Source organism: Trachemys scripta, chromosome 3 (assembly GCF_013100865.1).
Source record: "Trachemys scripta elegans isolate TJP31775 chromosome 3, CAS_Tse_1.0, whole genome shotgun sequence".
NCBI classification, from domain to species: domain Eukaryota; kingdom Metazoa; phylum Chordata; order Testudines; family Emydidae; genus Trachemys; species Trachemys scripta.
In genome coordinates this window covers 20,716,422-20,737,422 of record NC_048300.1, presented here as the reverse complement: position 1 = coordinate 20,737,422, position 21,001 = coordinate 20,716,422, and the positions used below count along the sequence as shown (strand labels likewise).

Genomic DNA, 21,001 nt, shown 5'->3' with positions numbered 1-21,001 from the left:
TGAATAGGGAAGTATTATTTACCTCTTTACATAAGAAGAGCTAAGGGTCACCTGATTAAATTAATAAGCAGCAGGTTTAAAATAAACAAAAGGAAGCACTTCACACAATGCACAGTCAATCTGTGGAATTTGTTACCATGGGATGTTGTGAAGGTCAAAGGTATAACTGGGTTCAAAAAATAATTGAATTAAATTAATGGAAGATGGGTCTATCAGTGGTTATTAGCCAAGATGGTCAGGAACGCAACCCCATGCTTCAGATGTCTTAAACCTCCAACTGCCAGAAGCTGGGACCGGACAACAGAGGATGGATCACTCGAAATTGCCCTCTTCTGTTCATTTCCTCTGAAGCATCTGGCACTAGTCACTGTCAGAAGACAGGATACCGGGCTAGCTGGACCATTGGTCTGACCCAGTATGGCCATTCTTAATTTCTTACGTTCTTATTTTACAGACATTTCTACTTTGAGTAATTTAAGGTATTAAACATCATAGGTAAAGGAGCTAGGTTTAAAAAAAATCTAACTGCCCTTTTAAGGATAAACTTAAACTGTAAAGAGAGGGAAATTGAGGATTAAGTCAGAAACTCCATCCTTTAATTTGTGTGAATGTTGGTGGGGTCTTGAAACTGGTAAATTTTACATATTGCATGGATAGTCTGCACTTCTTAGGTATTGCAGAGTGAGTTACCATGTGGTTTAATCAATATTAAGTGTGAAGGTTCTTAGTTGGTTCGGTTTCAATTCAGAACTTCAATGCTGACCATATAGAAGGAGTTGGTATATGTATTTTATGACTTTTAAACCAAACCTTGTACTTTTGGATAATCTAAGCACTACACCCAGATGCACAGACACTCTTTCCTTAACCTGTATATGATATAATTTTAACATTTGCTTTAATAATTTTTTAACTATGATGTATCAATCAATTTGCAGAAACTATTAACAGGAAACAGTACCAGCCTTTAAAGTGATATAGTTTCCGTTATCTGCTTCATATTCCCATCATTTTATCTCTTGACAGTGTGCAAAAAGGTTTGATGAACTGAAAAGCAGTGGAAGTTCACCTGTTGACAACCAGTACAATCCATTAATGGCTACTGGTGGGAGTCCTGTTGAAACCCTAGCTACATACATCAAATCCTCTCTGCTGGATACACAGGGGGAGTTTCAAGAGCCTTCCATCGGGCAGAATTCAATTTCCATAACTGGTAAATTCTGTGGCTTTGATTATAGTGTCATGTCCACTGTTTTTCTTTTGTCTGGTAAACCTATTTCCGGAATTAGTAGTTAGTAATCTTCAAATAAATTTGCCACAAATACTGCTGCATAAACTAAAATAAAGTTATTTCCAACTGAGTCAACCCATTTAGTGTTTCAAGTACAAATGTTTTATAGTTTGTGGCTTTTTAAAAGGTAGTTACAATGACAGTAAGTTTTGAACTGCTTAAATTGATGTACTTGATTTTTATACTAAATCTTTCAGGCACATTCTTGGCAGTTTTGTAGCCACAGGTATGTTAATGTCAAAACTTATCGCTGGAGGTGGTAATAGTTGTGACTTTAAGATATTTAGAAAATCCTCTAAAGAAAATATAGGAGCAGTAGAACGTTGTTTTGGTGATTTCTTAGATTTCACTCTTCTTTCCCAGCCAATACCTTTAATTCAAGTGCCTGCTTTGCTCAGGGGCATCAGAGGATCTATAGTATCCATGCTGAATGAGAAGTATAGCTTGGTGTCAGCTGCTTGTTCTTGGTACTTGAACTGAAGTACCATCAGTCTCCTCTAGTAGCCTTGCATGTTAAACAATGGGGGTGACAGAATTGCAACTTATAGGAGACTCTGCATAGGGGAGACTGTTGGGGGGTGGGGAAGGGAGCAGCTATCCATCACAGTCCACAGGAATCTCTTCAAGAACCAAGGGGAAAAAAACAGCTTAAAGCATTCTGTTCACCCAGCCAGATGATGGAGGTGAGATAATAGTATCTCATGCTAATCTGTGTCAAAAAGTGCCAATATATGTAGTGGTAATGGTGAAGCCAGGAGGAGACAGTATGAGAGGGCCAAAGCGTTCTTTGGCTGGCTTTTACATTAACTATTTAAGATGGCGACGTCTCTACATTCAAAGCCGCAGTTCTACAAGAAGTTTAAGAGGCTTTTTCACATTTGATGGGTCATTACATCACCACAAGAAAATTCGTCTGGAAGGCTGCATACTGGGGCACTCAAGACCTGATCTAAAGCCACTGAAGTCAGTGGAAAGACTCTTATTGATTTCAGTGGGCTTTGGATCCACACCCTACTGCATGCTGCACATTAGTGAGGAAAGCTTATCGAAGGTAAAGGTCAATTACCCTTGACTTCACTGTCTGCTGTACACCTAATCCTGGCTGCCTTTTCATTGTAACTTAACCCAGATTGCTGCTTTAAACCAGGTGTTCGAGAAGCCTGTGACAGTTATAATCATGACAACTTCTCTTCAGAATGGGAGCAACACACTTGCAACACTAACAAATGGTATATGAGACCCTGAGTTTAGCTTTAAATTCTAATGCTGCTTTTTATTATGTTGAAGGAAGGTCCAGTGTTGCTTCCACAAGAAACTGTTCTTCAGAAGCTGAGAAACATTCTGCACATAAAGGTGGAGAAAATGCTGATGAAAGTCAAGGGTAGGATGATGATTGTTTGCTATCTAGTAAAGCTAATATCAGTGAAACTGAAATCTGCTCTTTACAGATGTGCATCTTTCTGGCTGTGTCTACACAGAATTTTCAGCAACTTCCCACCATTTGTCAGTTAGTATTTGTGCAGCTCCATCCATGCTAGCAACAGTTGGAATGCTAGTGGAAATCAGTCATGGGTGTTTTCACCATCATGTAATCTAATCAATTGTTCATGAACACACCTGCTCCTATGGTCCACTAGCACTTCCACCAATGTCAGTACTTTTGGAGCTGCAGTGGTGCTACACCAATGGTGGGAAAATAGCTGAAAATTCTCAGTGTAGAGAAAGACCTATTTGTGATTTATAATATTAACCAAATTGCCGAGACAGTTGAATAACATAAACTAGCCTCTGTTCGGCCTAACACTTTATGCAAACAAATTCATGAAGTTTGCCATTGAGTGCAGTGGGAGAAGGATTAGACCCTATACTTCAGGTTTTCACTGTTTTGTTAATGGCAAGATGAATGATACGCCACAGATATCTCTTTATCTCAAACTTGGAAAAATGGCTTGCAGAATATTACCTTTCATCTCACTACCTCATTTCAAACTGTCAGTGGAACTCAAATGTACAACACCGTAACCACAGTATTTGTGACTATAAACTAAGGCCCATCCAACTTATCACTTGACTTCAGTGGGACTATTCGTGTGCTCAAAATTCAGTACAAGCGTAAGTGTTCTGTTGTACAACTAACTTTAAAGGCCCTGATCCAGATTTCAATTCTTACAGTGCAAATGTTGATAAATGTTTAACTCGTAGATCGCAACTGTTTTGATTATCAGTACGTTGACTTACAGCAGATAGAAAATAACTTAGAATACCCAAAAAGCATACCTAAACCTTTTGTATATGTAGATATAGTTATTCCTGTGTGTGTGTGTCTTGAGATTAGTTTCTCTGAAAGAGTGTGTTTGATTATCATTCATGAAAACTAGGTCATTGAATTTTGTCATTGCCATCCTAGTTGAGAATTATACAATCGATCACTTTCTCTTCATATACTACACTGACAGTTGTGTATTGAAATGTATACCTTGTGTTCCTAAGGCAGACAGTACAGACTGAAGAAAATTCAGATTTCATAGACTTTCAATAATTCTATTATCCCAAATTGAAGCTTGAAGGCAGTTTTCCCTATGTAAATTAATGCACTGCCACAGAGAAAGCAGCTATGAACTTCCTAATTTATCTTCCCTCTTTAAGAGGGATGGCCAAACCGTGGCTTGCAAGTTATATTGCAGTTAAATTGTGGCTCGTGGAGTTCCCACCCCCCATTCTCTGCCTACCAGAGTGGGGACCTCTGCCTTGCAGTGGGATGGTGGGATAGGGGCTTCTGCCCAGCAGGGAGGGCAGTCTTGTGGCTTCAGTCCCAGGGGGCATGCCAGCCAGAGCTCGGGGCTTCAGCAGGAGCACGGCCAAAGCCCCAAACCTCAGCAGGCACCTCCTGTGGGGCTGAAGCCCGGCTCTCAGACCTCTGAAGATTGTTGTATATGCCTCAGAGGGTCAATACGTTTGGCCACCCCTGCTCTATAATGACTTCAATAATGTAGTTGTTACCACATAAATATTAAGAGCCAGATTTTGAGCACCTTATTCACAGTGGTGAGTGTGACAGTTCTCAGGATACCAGGGACTGAGAGTCACCTTGTTACCCCCTGCCTTCAGAGTGAGGGAGTCTTTCCTGTGCCTGGCTGGGTGTCAGAGAGCTCCCAATACCACCAGCCTTTCAGCCACTCAGGCATTCTCCTCTGGGCTATGTCAGCCCTATCTTCGTCTTGTAGTTTCACCATAGGTGCACTCCAGTCCTGAGTCCCTTTGAATCATTCCCATGATATCCAGCCCTGAAACTGTCTACTCCAGCCCAACACTTGTTACTCACAGAAATCTCTGATTTTTCTGTCCCCAAAGGAGCAGTGTGTCCCAGTTTGTCAGATTTACTGTAAACCACAAGCACTTGTGAATACTTATAATAAAACAAAAGTAGCTTTTTAAGAATGAGTAAAGATTTAACTAGAAATAAGAGAGAACAGTGGAAACAAATGTTTACAATTAGGGCCGTTGATTAAAATTTTTTTTAAAAAATTGATTAAAAAAATTAATCGCGATTAATCGCAGTTTTAATCTCACTGTTAAACAATAGAATACCAATTGACATTTATAAAATATTTTGCATGTTTTTCTTCATTTTCATATATATTGTATTCTGTGTTGTAACTGAAATCAGTGTGTGTTTGATTATAAATACTTGCACTGTAAATATTATAAACAAAAGAAATAGTATTTTTCAATTTACCTCCTACAAGTACTGTAGTGCAATCTCTTTATCGTGAAAGTGTAACTTAAAAATGTAGAGTTTTGTTTTGTTTTGTTACATAACTGCACTCAAAAACAAAAAATATAAAACTTCAGAGCCTACAAGTCCACTCAGTCCTACTTCTTTTTCAGCCAAGCACTAAGAAACAAACAAATTTGTTTACATTTACAGGAGATAATGCTGCCCTCTTCTTATTTACAATGTCACCAGAAAGTGAGAACCAGGCATTTGCTTGGCTCTTTTGTAGCCGGCGTTGTAAGATATGCTAAACAGAAATCTTAAAAGAGCAACACGCTGATGCAGAACTACAGAACCCGAACCACCAAAAAAGAAAAACAACCTTCTGCTGGTGGCATCTCACTCAGATAATGAAAATGAACATGCATCGGTCCGTACTGCTTTGGATTGTTATTGAACAGAACCCATCATCAGCATGGACCCATGTCTCCTAGAATGGTGGTTGAAGCATGAAGGGACATGTGAATTTTTAGTGCATTTGGCACATAAATATCTTGCAATGCTGGCTACAACAGTGCCATGCGAACGCCTGTTCTCACTTTCAGGTGACGTAAACGAGAAGTGGGCAGCATTATCTCCTGCAAATGTAAACAAACTTGTTTGTCTGAGCAATTGGCTGACAAGAAGTAGGACTGAGTGGACTTGCAGCCTCTAAAATTTTACATTTTTTTTAACGACTTTTTTTTGTACATAATTCTACATTTGTAAGTTCAGCTTTCATGATAAAATGGTTCCACTACAGTACTTTATTAGGTGAATTGAAAAATACTTCTTTTACAGTGCAAATACTTTTAATCAAAAATAAATGTAAAGTGAGCACTGTACACTTTGTATTCTGTGTTGTAATTGAAATCAATATATTTGAAAATGTAGAAAATATCTAAAAATATTTAAATTGTATTCTATTAATGTTTAACAGTGTGATTAATCACGATTATTTTTTTTAATCCCTTGACATCCCTAGTTACAATGCGAAACAAAATCATAAAATGTGAATGTACACTTAATAATAGTTACCTTTCCCTAGCTAATGAAGTAGGTTTTCCCCACAACATTCAGTCTGTTGCAGAGCTGACTGGCTTCACAAGATTCAGTTTTCCATGAGAAACATTGTTCCTCAAGAGGTAACTTCAGTGAAATGATCCAGAGAACATTTCCCTCCTCTGTATTGTACTGAAACAAAAAATTGTTTCAGTACAATAGACAGGGTGAACTCCTCTTGTTGTAATGTTCCTATTTTACAATGTTTCAATTGTTTGCAGTTGTCTCTGATGGCTTTCCATTGTAAGTCTTGAAATTGAGCAAGGCTAAACAGGGTGGGGTGACAATGTTCCCTGTAATATTTTCCATCCATGTGCAGAATGAATTTTATGTGCACCACTATTGATCCAGCCAGGAAAGGTTAGAAATTTTAGAACTCGCTATTCAAAGAATTAAATCTTAAGCATAAGAGAGAAATAAAATTATGAAATGCATAGACCAGTCAAAAAACTAAAATAACAGCACTTTGAAAGAATACGATTACAGAGAATATATGTGCATTGCAGGATGTACCAAGAAGTAACAACAACAACATAAGTATTTGTTGGGAGGTGGGTTTGAAAGAGTGTGGGGAGGGAAGGGGGCAGGTATGCGCGTGCAACTCCCTTCTGCCTGAATGGGTCATCGCCAAGATGCATTATTCTCAGGTGACTAATTTTTACTCCAACTCCATAAAGCACACTTTAGGTATAAATAAGTTATTTCTTAAATATTACCTATAAATACATCTTGCAATGATTATGAATCTTGACAAGTTACGAGTTACATGTTACTCTTCATGAATAAATATCCTGTAAGACATGTTTGGTGTAGTGAGTTTTGTCAGGTCTGAGGTGAGAGTTGTTTGCGAAGAACAGGAAACTTTTTGCCTAGGAGCCTCTGTGTCACAGTGAACACTTACTCCCAGGTGAATACTGCTCGTTATTGTGAGAAAGGGTCACTAGCCTAAAATAATTAAATTCTCTAAATGTGTTGTGTTTTTTACCTGTAGGTCTTTTAAAAAAAAAAAAAAAAAATCCCTGCCGTGATGAGTTGGAATACCTTTATATATTTTTGCTAGATATTTCAATTATGTATTATACATATATATTATATTATATAATGCATATTAATTTCCAAAAGTTTTTAGACCTACTTGTCAAGGGCACTTATTTTAGACCTATGACTTGTTATGCTGTCTCCATGGAAGCGGATATTTTATTGATGTAATCTGAACTTGAACCTCCTGTTAGGAAGAAGATAATATTGATACACTCTAAAATATTTTAACTTCTTCAGATGAAAGATGCTGTAAAATCACACATACTAATTAACCATGTCAGCACCCTGGTGAGCTAGGCAAATAGAGCTATACTTTTATAAAATGAGGTAGAACAGAGAACCTAAGTAATTTGCCAAGATCACACAGTGAGCCTGAGGCAAACCTGGGAATAGCACCCAGAAATCCTCACTCCCACTCTCTTAGGTCTTGTCTACACTGCAAGCCAGGATGTGAATCTACGGTGCACCAACTCCCTTCACAGTAAATCGACTGTGAACAATGATATAGCTCAGTGAATGTCCCAGTGTATGACTTAGCATCTACAGTTTCTCCTGTGAATAAGATTTTGATCAAGCTATGTGCCCTGGGATGCATGCCATTGAATAACATGCAGGGGTGAGAGGGAAGATAGAAGCTTTCTCACTGCAGTTAAATGTGAAGTTTTGTTTATCTTGTAAGATAAAATGTTACGAAAACCTGGGTTCTGACCAATCATGCAATTTGGGGGTAAAAATCTCCGTGAATCAACATTGACTTTCTTATTCGTTTCTGGTCCTAAGCTGTAATAACTTTCCTTTTTCTGTTTTTTGTTTGTTTGTTTGTTTGTTTTTTTAAATCAAGGCCAAATATGGTGATCCACGTGTGTGACGAAGCAAAAAATTTGAAGGAAGATTTTGTTTGTCCTCGAGATCTTTTGATTTCTGAAATGAAGTACTTTGCTGAGTATCTGTCTGTGGATGCCCAGCGCTGGGAAGAGGTGGACATTTCAGTTCACTGTGACGTTCACATCTTTGACTGGTTGATAAGATATGTTAAAAGGAACACTAAGGAATATGAAGTGTATGAAATACCCGCTTTAGGTAAAAAATATTCTATTGTTCATTTGCTGCAGATTCATTATCTGCATTATCTGATCTGTGTTTCAGACTAAAAGCATATGTGCAAAATTGTCTGGAAGATAATATCCCTCCTTAATTCAAGTCCAACCTCCTTGGCCCAGTCTGCTGGGGCCAGAAACACTGGTTTGTTGGAAATGTGCTAAAACAGTTTCCCTGGCCATTATAGAAAGTCCCTGGTCTTGCTGCTACTTATAATTTTAGGGAAATATTCCTCTGGTGGTTACAGTGGTGAAAGTACTAGTCTATGTTGACAGCTGGTATCTTTACCAAGGTAATCTAGGCCCACTCTGAACAGGATTATTTCACTGTGATAAGCACAAGTAGCCAATCTACAGTAACATTCCCACTGTTGTTACAGCAACATTTGGAGACTTTCCTAAAAACTTCATTGTAAATGCGGTATAAAGGAGCAATTCTATCATTGTCTTGGTAGTCGCGGGACAAAACTTTGAAAAGCATTTAAGTGACTTAAGAGCCTGGCATAGACAGGAGCCAGAATCCCATTGACTCTCATTGTGAGGTCCCTAAATTGCTTAAGTCCTTTCAAAATTTTACCCTTGTACTTAATTTTGAGTCAGATTCTACTTCTATTAAAGTCAATGAGACAGTCTTTAAGTAGCTTAAATGGGTTAGATAAGCCCATCCAAGGATGGAATAAAATACATTTAAAAAAAAATCAGAAATATATTTAAATTGGATATTTTTATTTAAATTTAAAAATGGGCTTTTTATTTTTAAAAAACTATTTTAAAATTAAATTTGAAATTGATAACCTAAGTTAAGGCCTAAACTTATTACAATATCTATTACAAACATTTAAATTAAATACAAAAAATATTAAACAGTATATGTTTGTTGCTGAAGCAGGAAAGCTTGTTTTCCTCTTTGAATCTATGAATAAAAACTAGGTGTGAGGATAAACTCTTCTACTTCTAAAACCTGAACGACAGTGATCAGTCACTTCCGTTCTCTAACTACAAATATTACTTCCTTTGTTTGAATCCAAAACATGTTTTGAACTTTTTTCTTATGTATCCAGCACATTGAAGGCAGTTATATTTAATACTAAATAAATAAATTAGTATTTTGTGCATTTCTAATTTATTTGAATTTCCATCCAAATAAAGCTTGACAAGTTACAAATAAAAAAATAGTCATCCAGTAAAAGGTTAGACTGTATTATTGCTTTTAAATAAATGTGCATAGATACATGATATTCTCCTGGTTAGCAAAAATAAATAGCAGATTTAGTGTATAGGCTATATTTAGTTGCAAATTATTGTATTTTAATGTATACCAACTAATGAGAATCAATCTTTAGGAAAATAACCTAAAAGTGTAAATATAAAACACTATTAAAATAGATTTAAACTAAGGTTTCCTGCTTGCAGATTTAAATCAGTCCAGTCCAGATCTAAATCCTCTTGAAATCAATTGAAAAACTCCTATTTGGGAGCACTGAATGGGCACTGGATCAGGCCCTGCTCCAGCAAAATAACATTAGCTAGCTCTAGCACATGTGCTGACCAGCCAAACTGTTAAAAAGTGTCTTAGCTGGAACAGTGTTTGATCAGTTAAAATGCTCTGGTTAACTATGTTTGAGTTGATGTATAGACAGGAACTAAGGACCTGTCTATACTAAGAAAATGATTATTTCTGGGGATTGCCTGTATAGATGGGGCCTGTATAGATGGGAGAAATTCTGTTTCCAATGATCAGGCTTGACACATGTTTGAAAGTGGAATGATAAAAACTTGTTTAGTAAAACAATATCCTCCTTTAAAGAGACATTGAGTCTCTTAGGGTAGTCTCAATTTATCAAAGGAATAAATTAATTTTAATCTTTTCACCTTGTTCTGCTGTTTCTCTTTTAGAACCAGGAAATGTCATTTCGATTCTTATTTCTTCTGAGTTTCTGAAGATGGATTCCTTAGTGAGTATAACAAGAGATGAGAAATTCTATGTCATAGTAACACAGTTTACCACCAAATGGTTGTCATAAACCTTAGTAGCTTATTTGCTAAGCTTTGACAGTGTACTTACAGCTGTATAAAACAGAGAGGGAAAATAGTTCATGTCCCAAAGAGTTTACAATCTGAGGATCAGATTCTACCACCTTGCTCATGAAAAGTAGTAATTCGATAATTGCAGTCTCACTGATTTCAATGGGGCTGCTTGCATAGTAAAGTACTACTGAATGTGATTAGGGGAGCCAGTATCTACCTCCAAATGAATACTTATTAATCTAAATAATAGCTGACTTCACTGTGTGAGTTAATGGCAGCATCTGACTTTTGACTACTATCTTAAAGGAAATATAAAGTCTCCACATTTTCAGTGTTTTACACCAGTGGCTCTCAACCTTTCCAGACTACTGTGCTCCTTTCACGAGTCTGATTTGTCTTGTGTACCCCCAAGTTTCACCTCACTTAAAAACTGGTTGCTTACAAAATCAGACATAAAAACACAAGTGTCACAGCACACTATTATTGAAAAATTGCTTACTTTCTTATTTTTACCATATAATAAAATAAATCAATTGGCCTATAAATATTGTACTTACATTTCAGTAATATAGCATATTGAGCAGTATAAACATTTCATCATATGAAATTTCAGTTTGTAATGACTTCACTAGTCCTTTTTCTGTAGCCTGTTGTACAACTAGGCAAATATATAGATGAGTTGATGTACCCACTGGAAGACCTCTGCATACCCCCGGAGTACACATACCTCTGGTTGAGAACCACTGTTTTATACTAAGTGCCACTTCTCTCTGGAGTGCAGTTCTCCATCAGTCAGCATATTTAAGGCCCATTTACTTTAATTGGAGATGTGTGCATATAATGAGAAAAAAAGATTGCTTAATGATATTTTTTGTGTAGATATGCAGTTTTACCTTGAGTTTTCACTTCCATAATCTAGTACTTAATTCATATAAGAGCTGTAAGATACTAGCTTAATTCATATAAAGAGCTTATCTTATTTCTAGTTCATCATGTAAATGGACAGACCATTGAGGTATCTGTTTGATTTTCTTTTTCCAAATGTTTAATAGTAAAGACAAACACTGTGCAGCCAAGTTAAGGCAGGAACTTAGAATTTAATGTACTGCATATTCTTGCTGTCACAACTGTCATTTTTTATTTGCAGTTCATGCTAAATATTAAAGTTCACCGGTAAAGCTAAATTTGGTGGGTACAATGCTGTATATAATATTAAAGCTACAAAAACGGTCTCTAGTTCTGGATCATGAACATGGTGGAGGTGGCACTTCCTGAAGAGGATTCAGGGATAGTAGTCAGAATCGAAGACCCTTCAGGATGGCAGTAGTTCAGAGTTGCATTTAAGCCATGTACACAAAAAATGTGACTTGCTTTCTGAGCCATTAAATTGTATTTTTAGAGTTGAACTGAGCCAGTTTTGCTAAACACCATTAATTCTAACAAAGTCCTGATCCCGCTTCTAAGAAATTTCTAATATAAAAGTAATAGGTCTTCTGAGATACGGGTTTGTGTATCATTAATTTCGGTGTTCATAATATCTCCTTTCCTTCCTAGGTAGAAAAATGTATTCATTATTGCCACAAAAACATGAGTGCTATCATAGCCACCCCATGCAACATGAACTGTGTCAGCGGTGACCTCCTTAAGCGTATCGCTGATCTTTTCACACATAATGAAGTGGACGATGTGAAGGACAAAAAAGATAAATTTAAGAGGTAACTTTTTTCTTCTCCAGCTTAATATTAATAATCACTATTGACCCTCTACTACAGGCTCCTGTTCCTTTTTAGATATTTTGTCAGAAAAGTTAAGACTTGTTAAAGAATTAGTGTGATGTTAGCAACTTATATACTTTTAAAATATCTTAATACACAATATCATTAAATGGCTCAAGAATAAGACAAAATTTCAAGAGAAAGTAAGAAGTTCTAGATAGGCGCCAACAAGTGAAAGGGCAACACTCCAAATGTGAAGATTCATGAAGTGTCCAAGATTAGGAGACAACTGAGTGGATGGGATAGTAGGTGGCTATGAAGAAAGAGAGTTAGAGTGAGCTTTGAAAACAGACATTTTGGACTGAGAGATTGGGTAGGGCGCCACTGACAATAACTGTGGATGGGAGTAGTGTGTTCCTAGTTCCTGGAGAATGAATAGTTTGGTTGCAGTATTCAGGGATTACAGAAGTTTGAGTTGGAATTTCATATGGATATGAAAGATGGCGCTAAAATAGAGTGGGATGTATAAGGATTTCAGCTGAGCTAGGATCAAGATAAAGACTAATTATTGTAATAGTCAGACTTGCAGAGAAGGAAGATGAGGTAGGAAAGCATTTTTAATTGTCAGGGATTACTGGCATTAGGATTAAAGTTAAGGAGAGTAATAGTGGAAAGTCCAGAGGTATAGAGCGACTGTGATCTTTGAAACATTCAGTAGTAGAAAACTTAGTTAAGGTAAAAGCAGGGAAACACAGAGGTAGTGCTCATAAAGTGACCTTGCTCTTTGGGATATGTCAGGTTCTGTTGTGATTGGCACCAATATAAGTTGCGAGTTAGTTGATTGAGATGTACAGTTGGGTGTCATCTGCATAGAAATGATACCTAAATTGGTATATGTTTCTTCCGCTGTCAGTGAGAAAAGATAAAGGACAAAAGTGCCAAGGAAAGAGCCTTGAGACACAACAAAAGGAAGAGGTAAAGATTCTACCACATATCAGAAAGGAATGGTTAGGGAGGTAGGATTCAACCTAGGGGAGAACAGATTCTTGCTCCAAACACCCAAGAAGTAAAGAAGTATAAGAAAAGCCATATGGAAAAGCTGGAATTGATATGCAAACTAGACGCAATCAACTCAGGATTGAATAAGGACTGGGAATGGCTGAGCCATTACAAACATTGAATCTATCTCCCCTTGTAAGCATTCTCACACTTCTTATCAAACTGTCTGTACTGGGCTATCTTGATTATCACTTCAAAAGTTTTTTTTCTCTTAATTAATTGGCCTCAGAGTTGGTAAGACAACTCCCACTTGTTTATGCCCTCTGTATGTGTGTATATATATCTCCTCAATATTTATTCCACTCTACATGCATCCGAAGAAGTGGGCTGTAGTCCACGAAAGCTTATGCTCTAATAAATTTGTTAGTCTCTAAGGTGCCACAAGTACTCCTGTTCTAAAAGCCATATGGAAGACTTAAGGGGTAACTTTACTTGAAATAGGGTCTATAGGTGACATTTTGGAAAAGCACCAAAATGCTTCACATTGTGAAAACAGTACTTATGAGACTTAGACTGCATCTACACTGCAAGCTAGATGTGTTATTTCCCTGATTGTGTACCCTCCAGCTTCAGGTGGGTACGTGTTTGGCACAGGAAAGCTGTGCCTCTGCTGCCGCTATCCATGTTACCACAGGTACACTGCTATTTATACTCGTGCTAGCTGGATGAGAACTAGTACAAGTATGTATACATGAACAGGGGAATCGCAGCTCGTAGTGTAGATCATAGAATGTCAGGGTTTATTTGGGAAATGGGTTGAGGGCAACAATTCCAAATCCATCAGAGAGAGATTAACTGGAGATGGTATGGTGACTGATGATGATCTAATATGTGGATTCAGTAGAGTTTTTTGAGAGGGCTGAGTGTGCTTTCCAGAATGACAGGGTGGAAAGGAGCTCTTTTTGTAGATGGCAGGCTGGCAGAGTTCCTTTTTGAATAACTATTTTAATGTTGCTGTAGGTTTTGGGTTAGGACACCTAGAGCTTTATATAGGCATTTTTTTATTTTATAAAAATAAAAAAAATCAAAATCTTAGCGCTATCAAACGAAGTTGGAAGAGGTTAGTTCTTTTTTCAATAGTTGAAATGACCTTGGTGTAGCTTCAATAGATTTAGAAATGGGGGAGGAAAAACTTGGTGTCCCCTCCACCTATCAGTGGGTCAAGATAGTAACAAGTTACGGGTCTGTTAATTCTTGAAAAGGAGAAGCTAGTAATCTCTTTACAGGACTCAACAAAGAGAGAAATGGGAGTGTTGGTGGGGAAGGTGGAAATTTAATAGTCCAGAATAGGTACCAAGAATCAAAATGCTTGGTTTATGGAAGTAATAGGCTTAAATATGTTTATAAAGGCAAGACTGTTGCAGTTAACTCAGTGGGTGTAGGATTGGGTCCTTTTTGGCCACTTTAAAAAAGCACAGCCCAAGACTTCTTCTATAGCCAAATGTATATGAAGGTGGCAGATGTCCACAATGGAAACAAGTTTTCCACATTGTATTTCTTACAGGAAAATTGTATAACTTCGCAAAAGTCAAATCTTGAAACTAACTTCTTAAAACCGTCTCATTTAAAGTAGCAGAATGTAGTTATTGATTAACTGCAAACAAAGCAAAATTTAGTTCTGAGCAAATTTGTTATCAACAGTAAACTTTTCTGCAAGAAGATTGAGAGACTGTTTGATCCAGAGTACCAGAATCTAGATTCTCGGGGAAATGCAGCAACATTGTACAGGTGTAGTAATGTTCTTTTCTTACTTTGTTTCTACTCCATTTATGTAGGCTATATGTGCATTCCAAAGTGCCACTCATACTGGTGTATTTCATTTTATGTTCCACTGTTTTGTAGATGCTGTTTATGTAAGAAGCTTTTAACTAAAGAAACAGAAAGAAGAGTCCCTTGTGTTCCAGGAAAAATCAACATAGATCAACATGGAAATATTATTTATGTTCATATAAGGTGCTTCATGCATAGAAAACATAACTTTTTCTCTATACATGTATCCTATTGAGTATGTTTACGAATACTATGTATTTAGAAGGTTAACAAATTCAGTAGAACCTCAGTTATGAACACCTCAGGAATGGAGGTTGTTTGTAACTCTGAAATGTTCGTAACTTTGAACAAAACGTTGGGGTTGTTCTTTTAAAAAGTTTACAACTGAACATTGACTCAATACAGATTTGAATCTTTACTATGCAGAAGAAAAATGCTGCTTTTCTTTTTGTTTAGTACTTTACATTTAACACAGTACTGTACTGTATTTGCTTTTTTTTTGGGGGGGGGGGTGTCTCTGCTGCTACCTGATTGTGTTTTTAGTTCCAAATGAGGTGTGTGGTTGACCGGCCATTTTGTAAGTCTGGTGTTCATGACACTGAGGTTTTACTGTACTCCATCCAATACAAAATTTATAAACTGTAGTATCTACCCACAGATCACCTGAACAACTTTTTTTTATTCTTGTTGCCTTTCTTAGGCTCATACAAATGGAATGTTATGATGTTAGTTTGACGTCAATTGTATGCAACATGTTGGAACAAATTTTAAAAGAGAAGGTAGTTAATGACATAGAGGTGAATAGTAATCGGGATAAAATACAACAGGGTTTTTCCAAAAGATAAATCGTGCCAGACCAACCTGATCTCCTTCTTTGAGATAACTGATTTTTTTTTTTTAAGACGAAGGAAATGTAGTAGATCTAATCTACCTGGATTTCAATAAGGCATTTGATACAGTTCCACATGGGAAATTATTAATTAAATTGGAGAAGATGAGGATTAATATGAGAATTGAAAGGTGGAAAAGGAACTGGTTAAAGGGGAGACAACAACGGGCCATACTGAAAGGTGAACTGTGAGGCTGGAGGGAGGTTACTAGTGGAGTTCCTCAGGGATCGGTTTTGGAACCAATCTTATTCAATATTTTTATTACTGACCTTGGCACAAGAAGCGGGAGTGTGCTAATAAAATTTGCAGATGACACAAAGTTGGGAGGTATAGCCAATATGGAGGAGGACCAGAATATACAAGAAGATCTAGATGACCTTGTAAACTGGAGTAATAGAAATGGGATGAAAATTAATAGTGCAAAGTGCAAAGTCTTGCATTTAGGGATTAATAACAAGAACTTTTGCTATAAGCGGAGGACTTATCAGTTGGAAGTGACAGAGGAACAGAGAGATCTGCGGGTATTGGATGATCACAGGATGACTATGAACTGTTAATGTAATGCTGCAGTGAAAAAGGCTCATGCAGTCTTAAGAGGCATCAGCTGAGGTATTTACAGTAGAGGCAGGGAAGTGTTAGTACCATTCTACTGGTGAGATCTCATCTGGAATACTGTGTGCAATTCTGGTCTCCCATGTTTAAGGCAGATGAATTCAAATTGGAACAAGTTCAGAGAAGGGCTACTAGAATGATCCAAGGAATGGAAAACCTACCATATGAGAGAGACTCAAAGAGCTTAACTTGTTTAGCCTTACCAAAAGGCGGCTATGGGGAGATGATTGATCTCTATAAATACATCAGCGAGAGAACTCTTCTCCCTCCCTGGTATTTATTTAAGTTAAGCGTCAATCAGGGCCGGCTCCAGGCACCAGCCCACCAAGCTTGTGCTTGGGGCGGCACCTGGAGCGGGGTGGCACGGTGCTCCGGCTCGCCACCCTCCCCCCGGCGCTCTGGCCGCCAGGGAGAGTGGAGCCCCGGCCGGGACTCGCCGCCGAGGAGAGTGGAGCCCAGACCGGGACTCGCCGCCCTCCTCCCAGCGCTCTGGCCGCTGGGGAGAGCGGAGTCGCGGCGGGCTCGCCACCTTCCCCCCGGCGCTCTGGCCGCCAGGTAGAGCGGAGCCCCGGCCGGGACTCGCCGCCGAGGAGAGCGGAGCCCAGACCGGGACTCACCGCCCTCCTCCCAGCGCTCTGGCCGCCAGGGAGAGCGGAGCCCCAGCCGGGGCTCGCCGCCCTCCCCCTGGGGCTCCGGCCGCCCTCCCCTGCCGCGCTGGGGGGGGGAGGGGTTGGCTGGAGGCTTTTTGGCCTGGGGCGGCAAAAAAGCCAGAGCTGGCCCTGGCGCCAATATGGACACATGAACAAATGGAAATAAACTGGCCATCAACAAGTTTCGACACAAATTAGGTGAAAGTTTCTAACCATCAGAGGAGTGAAGTTCTGGAACAGCCTTCCAAGGGGAGCTGTCTTCAAGACTGAGCTTGATAAATTTATGGAGGGGATGGTATGTGGCCCATCGGCACCTGCCAGTAGCAAAAATCCCCAACAGCCAGAGACAGGATACTAGACGGGGAGGGCTCTGAGTTACTACAGAGAATTCTTTCCCAGGTATCTGCCCAGTGGGTCTTCTACACATGCTCAGAGTCTAAGTGCCCCACATATTTGGGGTCAGGAAGCAATTTTCCTCCAGGTTAGATTGGCAAAGATCCTGGGGGTTTTTCACCTTCCTCTGCAGCCTGGGGCATGGGTCACTTGCAGATTTAAACTAGTGTAAATTGCGAATCCTCTGTAACTTTAAGTCTTTAAAGTTTAAATCATGATTTGAGGAATTCAGTAATTCAGCCAGAGATTAAGGCTCTATTTCAAGAGTGGGTCGGTGGGTGAGGTTCTGTGGCCTGCAATGTAGAGGAGGTCAGACTAGGTGATCATGATGGTCTCTTTAGACCTTAAAGTCTATAAGTCTATGTTGTACTTAACAATTTATTCCACAATATCATTGTTGTTAATCCAACAAGACCTCAATTGAAATCACTGGGAGTTTTTGCTGAGTTAAACTTTTTAAATGTAAAATATTCAGAGCTAATCACTTAATCATCCTAAGGACTTGAAAATATGTTTAGCCAAAGACAAATGGAATTAAGGGCTACATTTCAAAATGAGTTGTTAGTGATGGTTCCACACTCTGAACTATAGAGTCTGGATTGACTGTGTCTCAGATCTGAAGATGTCAAATCAAACACTCAACCAGTTTCAGAACAAATAAAAATAAACTTCACTGGTTAAGGTGGTGGGGTATTTTTTTTGTTTTTTGTTTTTTTTTGTTTTTTGGTCAGAGAGGCTTTCCAAACTTCTCCTTTGTTAAATGGCTAGTTCCTCACCACAAGTATTTACTTGGTTTTTGTTTTAGTCCAGGCACAGTCCTATATGGCTGGATTTCCCTGCCTCCGCTTAATGAGGGCCGGCATACACTAGTTCCCTTTTATTAACAGTTTTACTGTTGCTAATTTAATTTCCATCATTTTTCATCAGATCTGATGGACTAAAATCAGCCTAACAGCAGTTCAGTGTCAGCCCTCAAAATAATAGGCATTATTATCTCCTGTCAGTTATTCCAATAACAGGGAGAGGTTTCTATCCAAAGGACCATTTTACTGATGACTAGAGCAGTGAAGTAGGTTCCATCTTGCACTATCTAAAGTGGCAGCTGGGGCCATAGCCTTATCCTGACATTCTAAGAATATTGTGTATTAGCCAATTTTAAATACCTTCCTTATGTTACCTTAGTTACATTCTTATGTATGTATGTTGATGCCACATAACTCTGTGTGTGTGTGAGAGAGATATAGATATAGATATATATACACACACATACAGCCTCTTAAAGTTACTCCTGTCCTCTTTTATTGCTTCTGAGCATTTACCTTGTATTGTTTTCTGGCTGCCTTCCTAGGCACGGTTAATTTGGCCTTTCTTACACTTAAATTAAGCTTAACGGTGACTAGTAGTAGCTCTAATGCTAGCATATCCATAGCAGCACAATTACACAAAAATAGGTGTGGAGGTGACACTAAGTGTCAGTACCCATTATGTTTGCCTTTGTACAAATACAGAGTAAAAGTTGGCCCCTGCCCTCAAGATTTTTACAATCTAACCAAGGCAGGATGAAGTTAGTGCGTGAAGGTGGAAAAAAAGTATTGTATCTTTCACAGACCAGATTGCCTCACTGCTAAATACTCTCTTTTGGGTTTTAAAAGAAAGTCAGTCTCTCTCTCATTTTTCAGTGGGAGGAAATTAAGTCTAGAATATTGTATAGTCTAGTTTAAAAACTTTTTTTTTAAAGCCTCAAAAGTACATATTTATCAAGAAGTCATCTAACTTTACAATCTTTACGTAACCATTTCATTGCTGCCTATTGTGCCCTGATATGTAGCAACAAATGCACTTGTAGTGCTGTCCTGGGAACCAGTTCCATTGCCATTTGAAGTGTAGAGAGTGGAATGAAATGACATTATTTAAAACAACATGGATGTGTTCCACGGCAGCAGAGGCTAATGGCAAAGGGATTAAAATATCCCTCAACCTTTGTGTGCTTGATTTCTTCTACTCCCTATGTCCTCCAAACATTTGAATGATACAATTCCTCCCTGCCACTAGATACTAAGGAAGATGTTCACTAGCCCAGAGAGCAAGAGATCCACAGAGACACTGTGTCTCTTACTTTGCTACTAACCATCAGACAGCTCTTGCACTAACTTGATAGTTTTCCATCATTTCTAGTTCTTATGACTTTCATAGCTTGAGGTGGGTGGTGGCACCCTCTAATGTCTAAGGTCTAATGGTCTCTGAGTTGCAGTGTCCTTAAATTGTTCTTGTATTAACATAAGTGTAGTCCAAAGCCCTTGGTGCTAGGTAATAGTTTGGGATGCTGCATGATGTCTGAATTTAATGCTGATTGTCCTATAACATGTTCTTGCTATGGTAGCTCTTCTGTGAAGGTGTGTTGTTCTCCTACCTCCACCTTGCTTTTTCTCTGCAAACTTCATTGATACAAATATAGGACTAAAATCTCTTCACAATATAATGTGCAGCCTGACTGTGCACCTTTTATTACAGAGATAAAACTTGGGAAGTCCATGAATACTTGATCAGTCTTTATGAGGAATTAAAATCTTGGCGAGATGTGTACTGGCGCCTCTGGGGGATTATCAATTGGCTGAGTTGTTCAAGATGTAATCAAGTGGGTATTCTTGTTTTCACTCACTTGTTTTGTGGCAGCATGGGAACAAAACCAACATAATAATTTTGTGGGTGGATGGAGAGGGGTTGTGCTTTAACTCATAATTAAGAACTTTTTTTCCAGATGGCCTCATTTTGGTAGAAAAATACCTTCCTCTTCCCCAAACTTAATCTACCAATTTTGAGACCAATAAGACTTTTTTTTCCCCATAGCTTCTAGAGTGGGAAATCATAATGGGATTTGTTATGAAAACTACGGAGCAGCTGTTGCTGTAACTTTTTAAACTCCTTTGTGCTCTGCCCAAATACAATTCAGGTAGCCAGAAAAAAAATGGGAAATGGGCTTGTACTGGAATATCTGAATTTTAAATGAAAACAGTATGACTAAATTAGGACTAATCTCTGACCAGGTTTGAATATGAGACTCTTAGCTTTCTGTAAGAAGTAAATAATTGATGTATATCTAATGTACTCCAAAATTCTGACTTTGACAGGCAACATGTGACTAGACAGAATATTATTTCCTGTCATCTCTTCTTTTTTATATAGTCTTTCCTATGTACTGAATTTTCTCACTGCCAGTACCATGCACAGCCAGTTCTTTATCCCGGTGTGGCAAGCGCATTGGGTACATCTGGCACTGGAATATATCCCTGCTGTAACCAAAAAATTCTTCGATTTGATCCTACTCCACTTCCAAAGGTACTACTTTAATGTTTCACTTTTAGCAATGACTCAGCATAGGGCTGGATCATGATGTAAAGATCCTCCCTGAAGTCAGGGGCAGCAGCCCAGGAGGGAGATTGGCTGACTGCTTGCAGGCCTTCTGTCTTCTCTGCTGCTCTGGGGGAGTACAGTATGCTGAGTCTATTCCCAGTGTATCATATGTTCCCTGGCAGGCATGTTGAATGGGCCAATAAGCACAAAAGGAACTATCCTCTTGGACCAAGTTCTGCTTCTCAGGGAGTTTAAAAATGAAGTTCCCATTTAACTTTAGTTGGAGTG

The 21,001-nt window shown here is 38.5% G+C and overlaps 1 protein-coding gene across 6 annotated transcripts in view; it reads left to right on the top strand.

The window, feature by feature from the left end:
- KIAA1841 (KIAA1841 ortholog) overlaps window positions 1-21,001 on the top strand; it is a 42,897-nt gene that overhangs the window by 8,960 nt on the left and 12,936 nt on the right. For all 6 annotated transcript variants that reach the window (XM_034764270.1, XM_034764272.1, XM_034764273.1 and 3 more), the window contains 9 exons: window positions 1,027-1,213; window positions 2,579-2,672; window positions 7,990-8,228; window positions 10,142-10,200; window positions 11,828-11,988; window positions 14,689-14,775; window positions 14,890-15,000; window positions 19,874-19,997; window positions 20,546-20,698. In XM_034764270.1, the coding sequence (XP_034620161.1) occupies window positions 1,027-1,213; window positions 2,579-2,672; window positions 7,990-8,228; window positions 10,142-10,200; window positions 11,828-11,988; window positions 14,689-14,775; window positions 14,890-15,000; window positions 19,874-19,997; window positions 20,546-20,698 (1,215 nt within the window). The remainder of the gene's footprint in view (window positions 1-1,026; window positions 1,214-2,578; window positions 2,673-7,989; window positions 8,229-10,141; window positions 10,201-11,827; window positions 11,989-14,688; window positions 14,776-14,889; window positions 15,001-19,873; window positions 19,998-20,545; window positions 20,699-21,001) is intronic.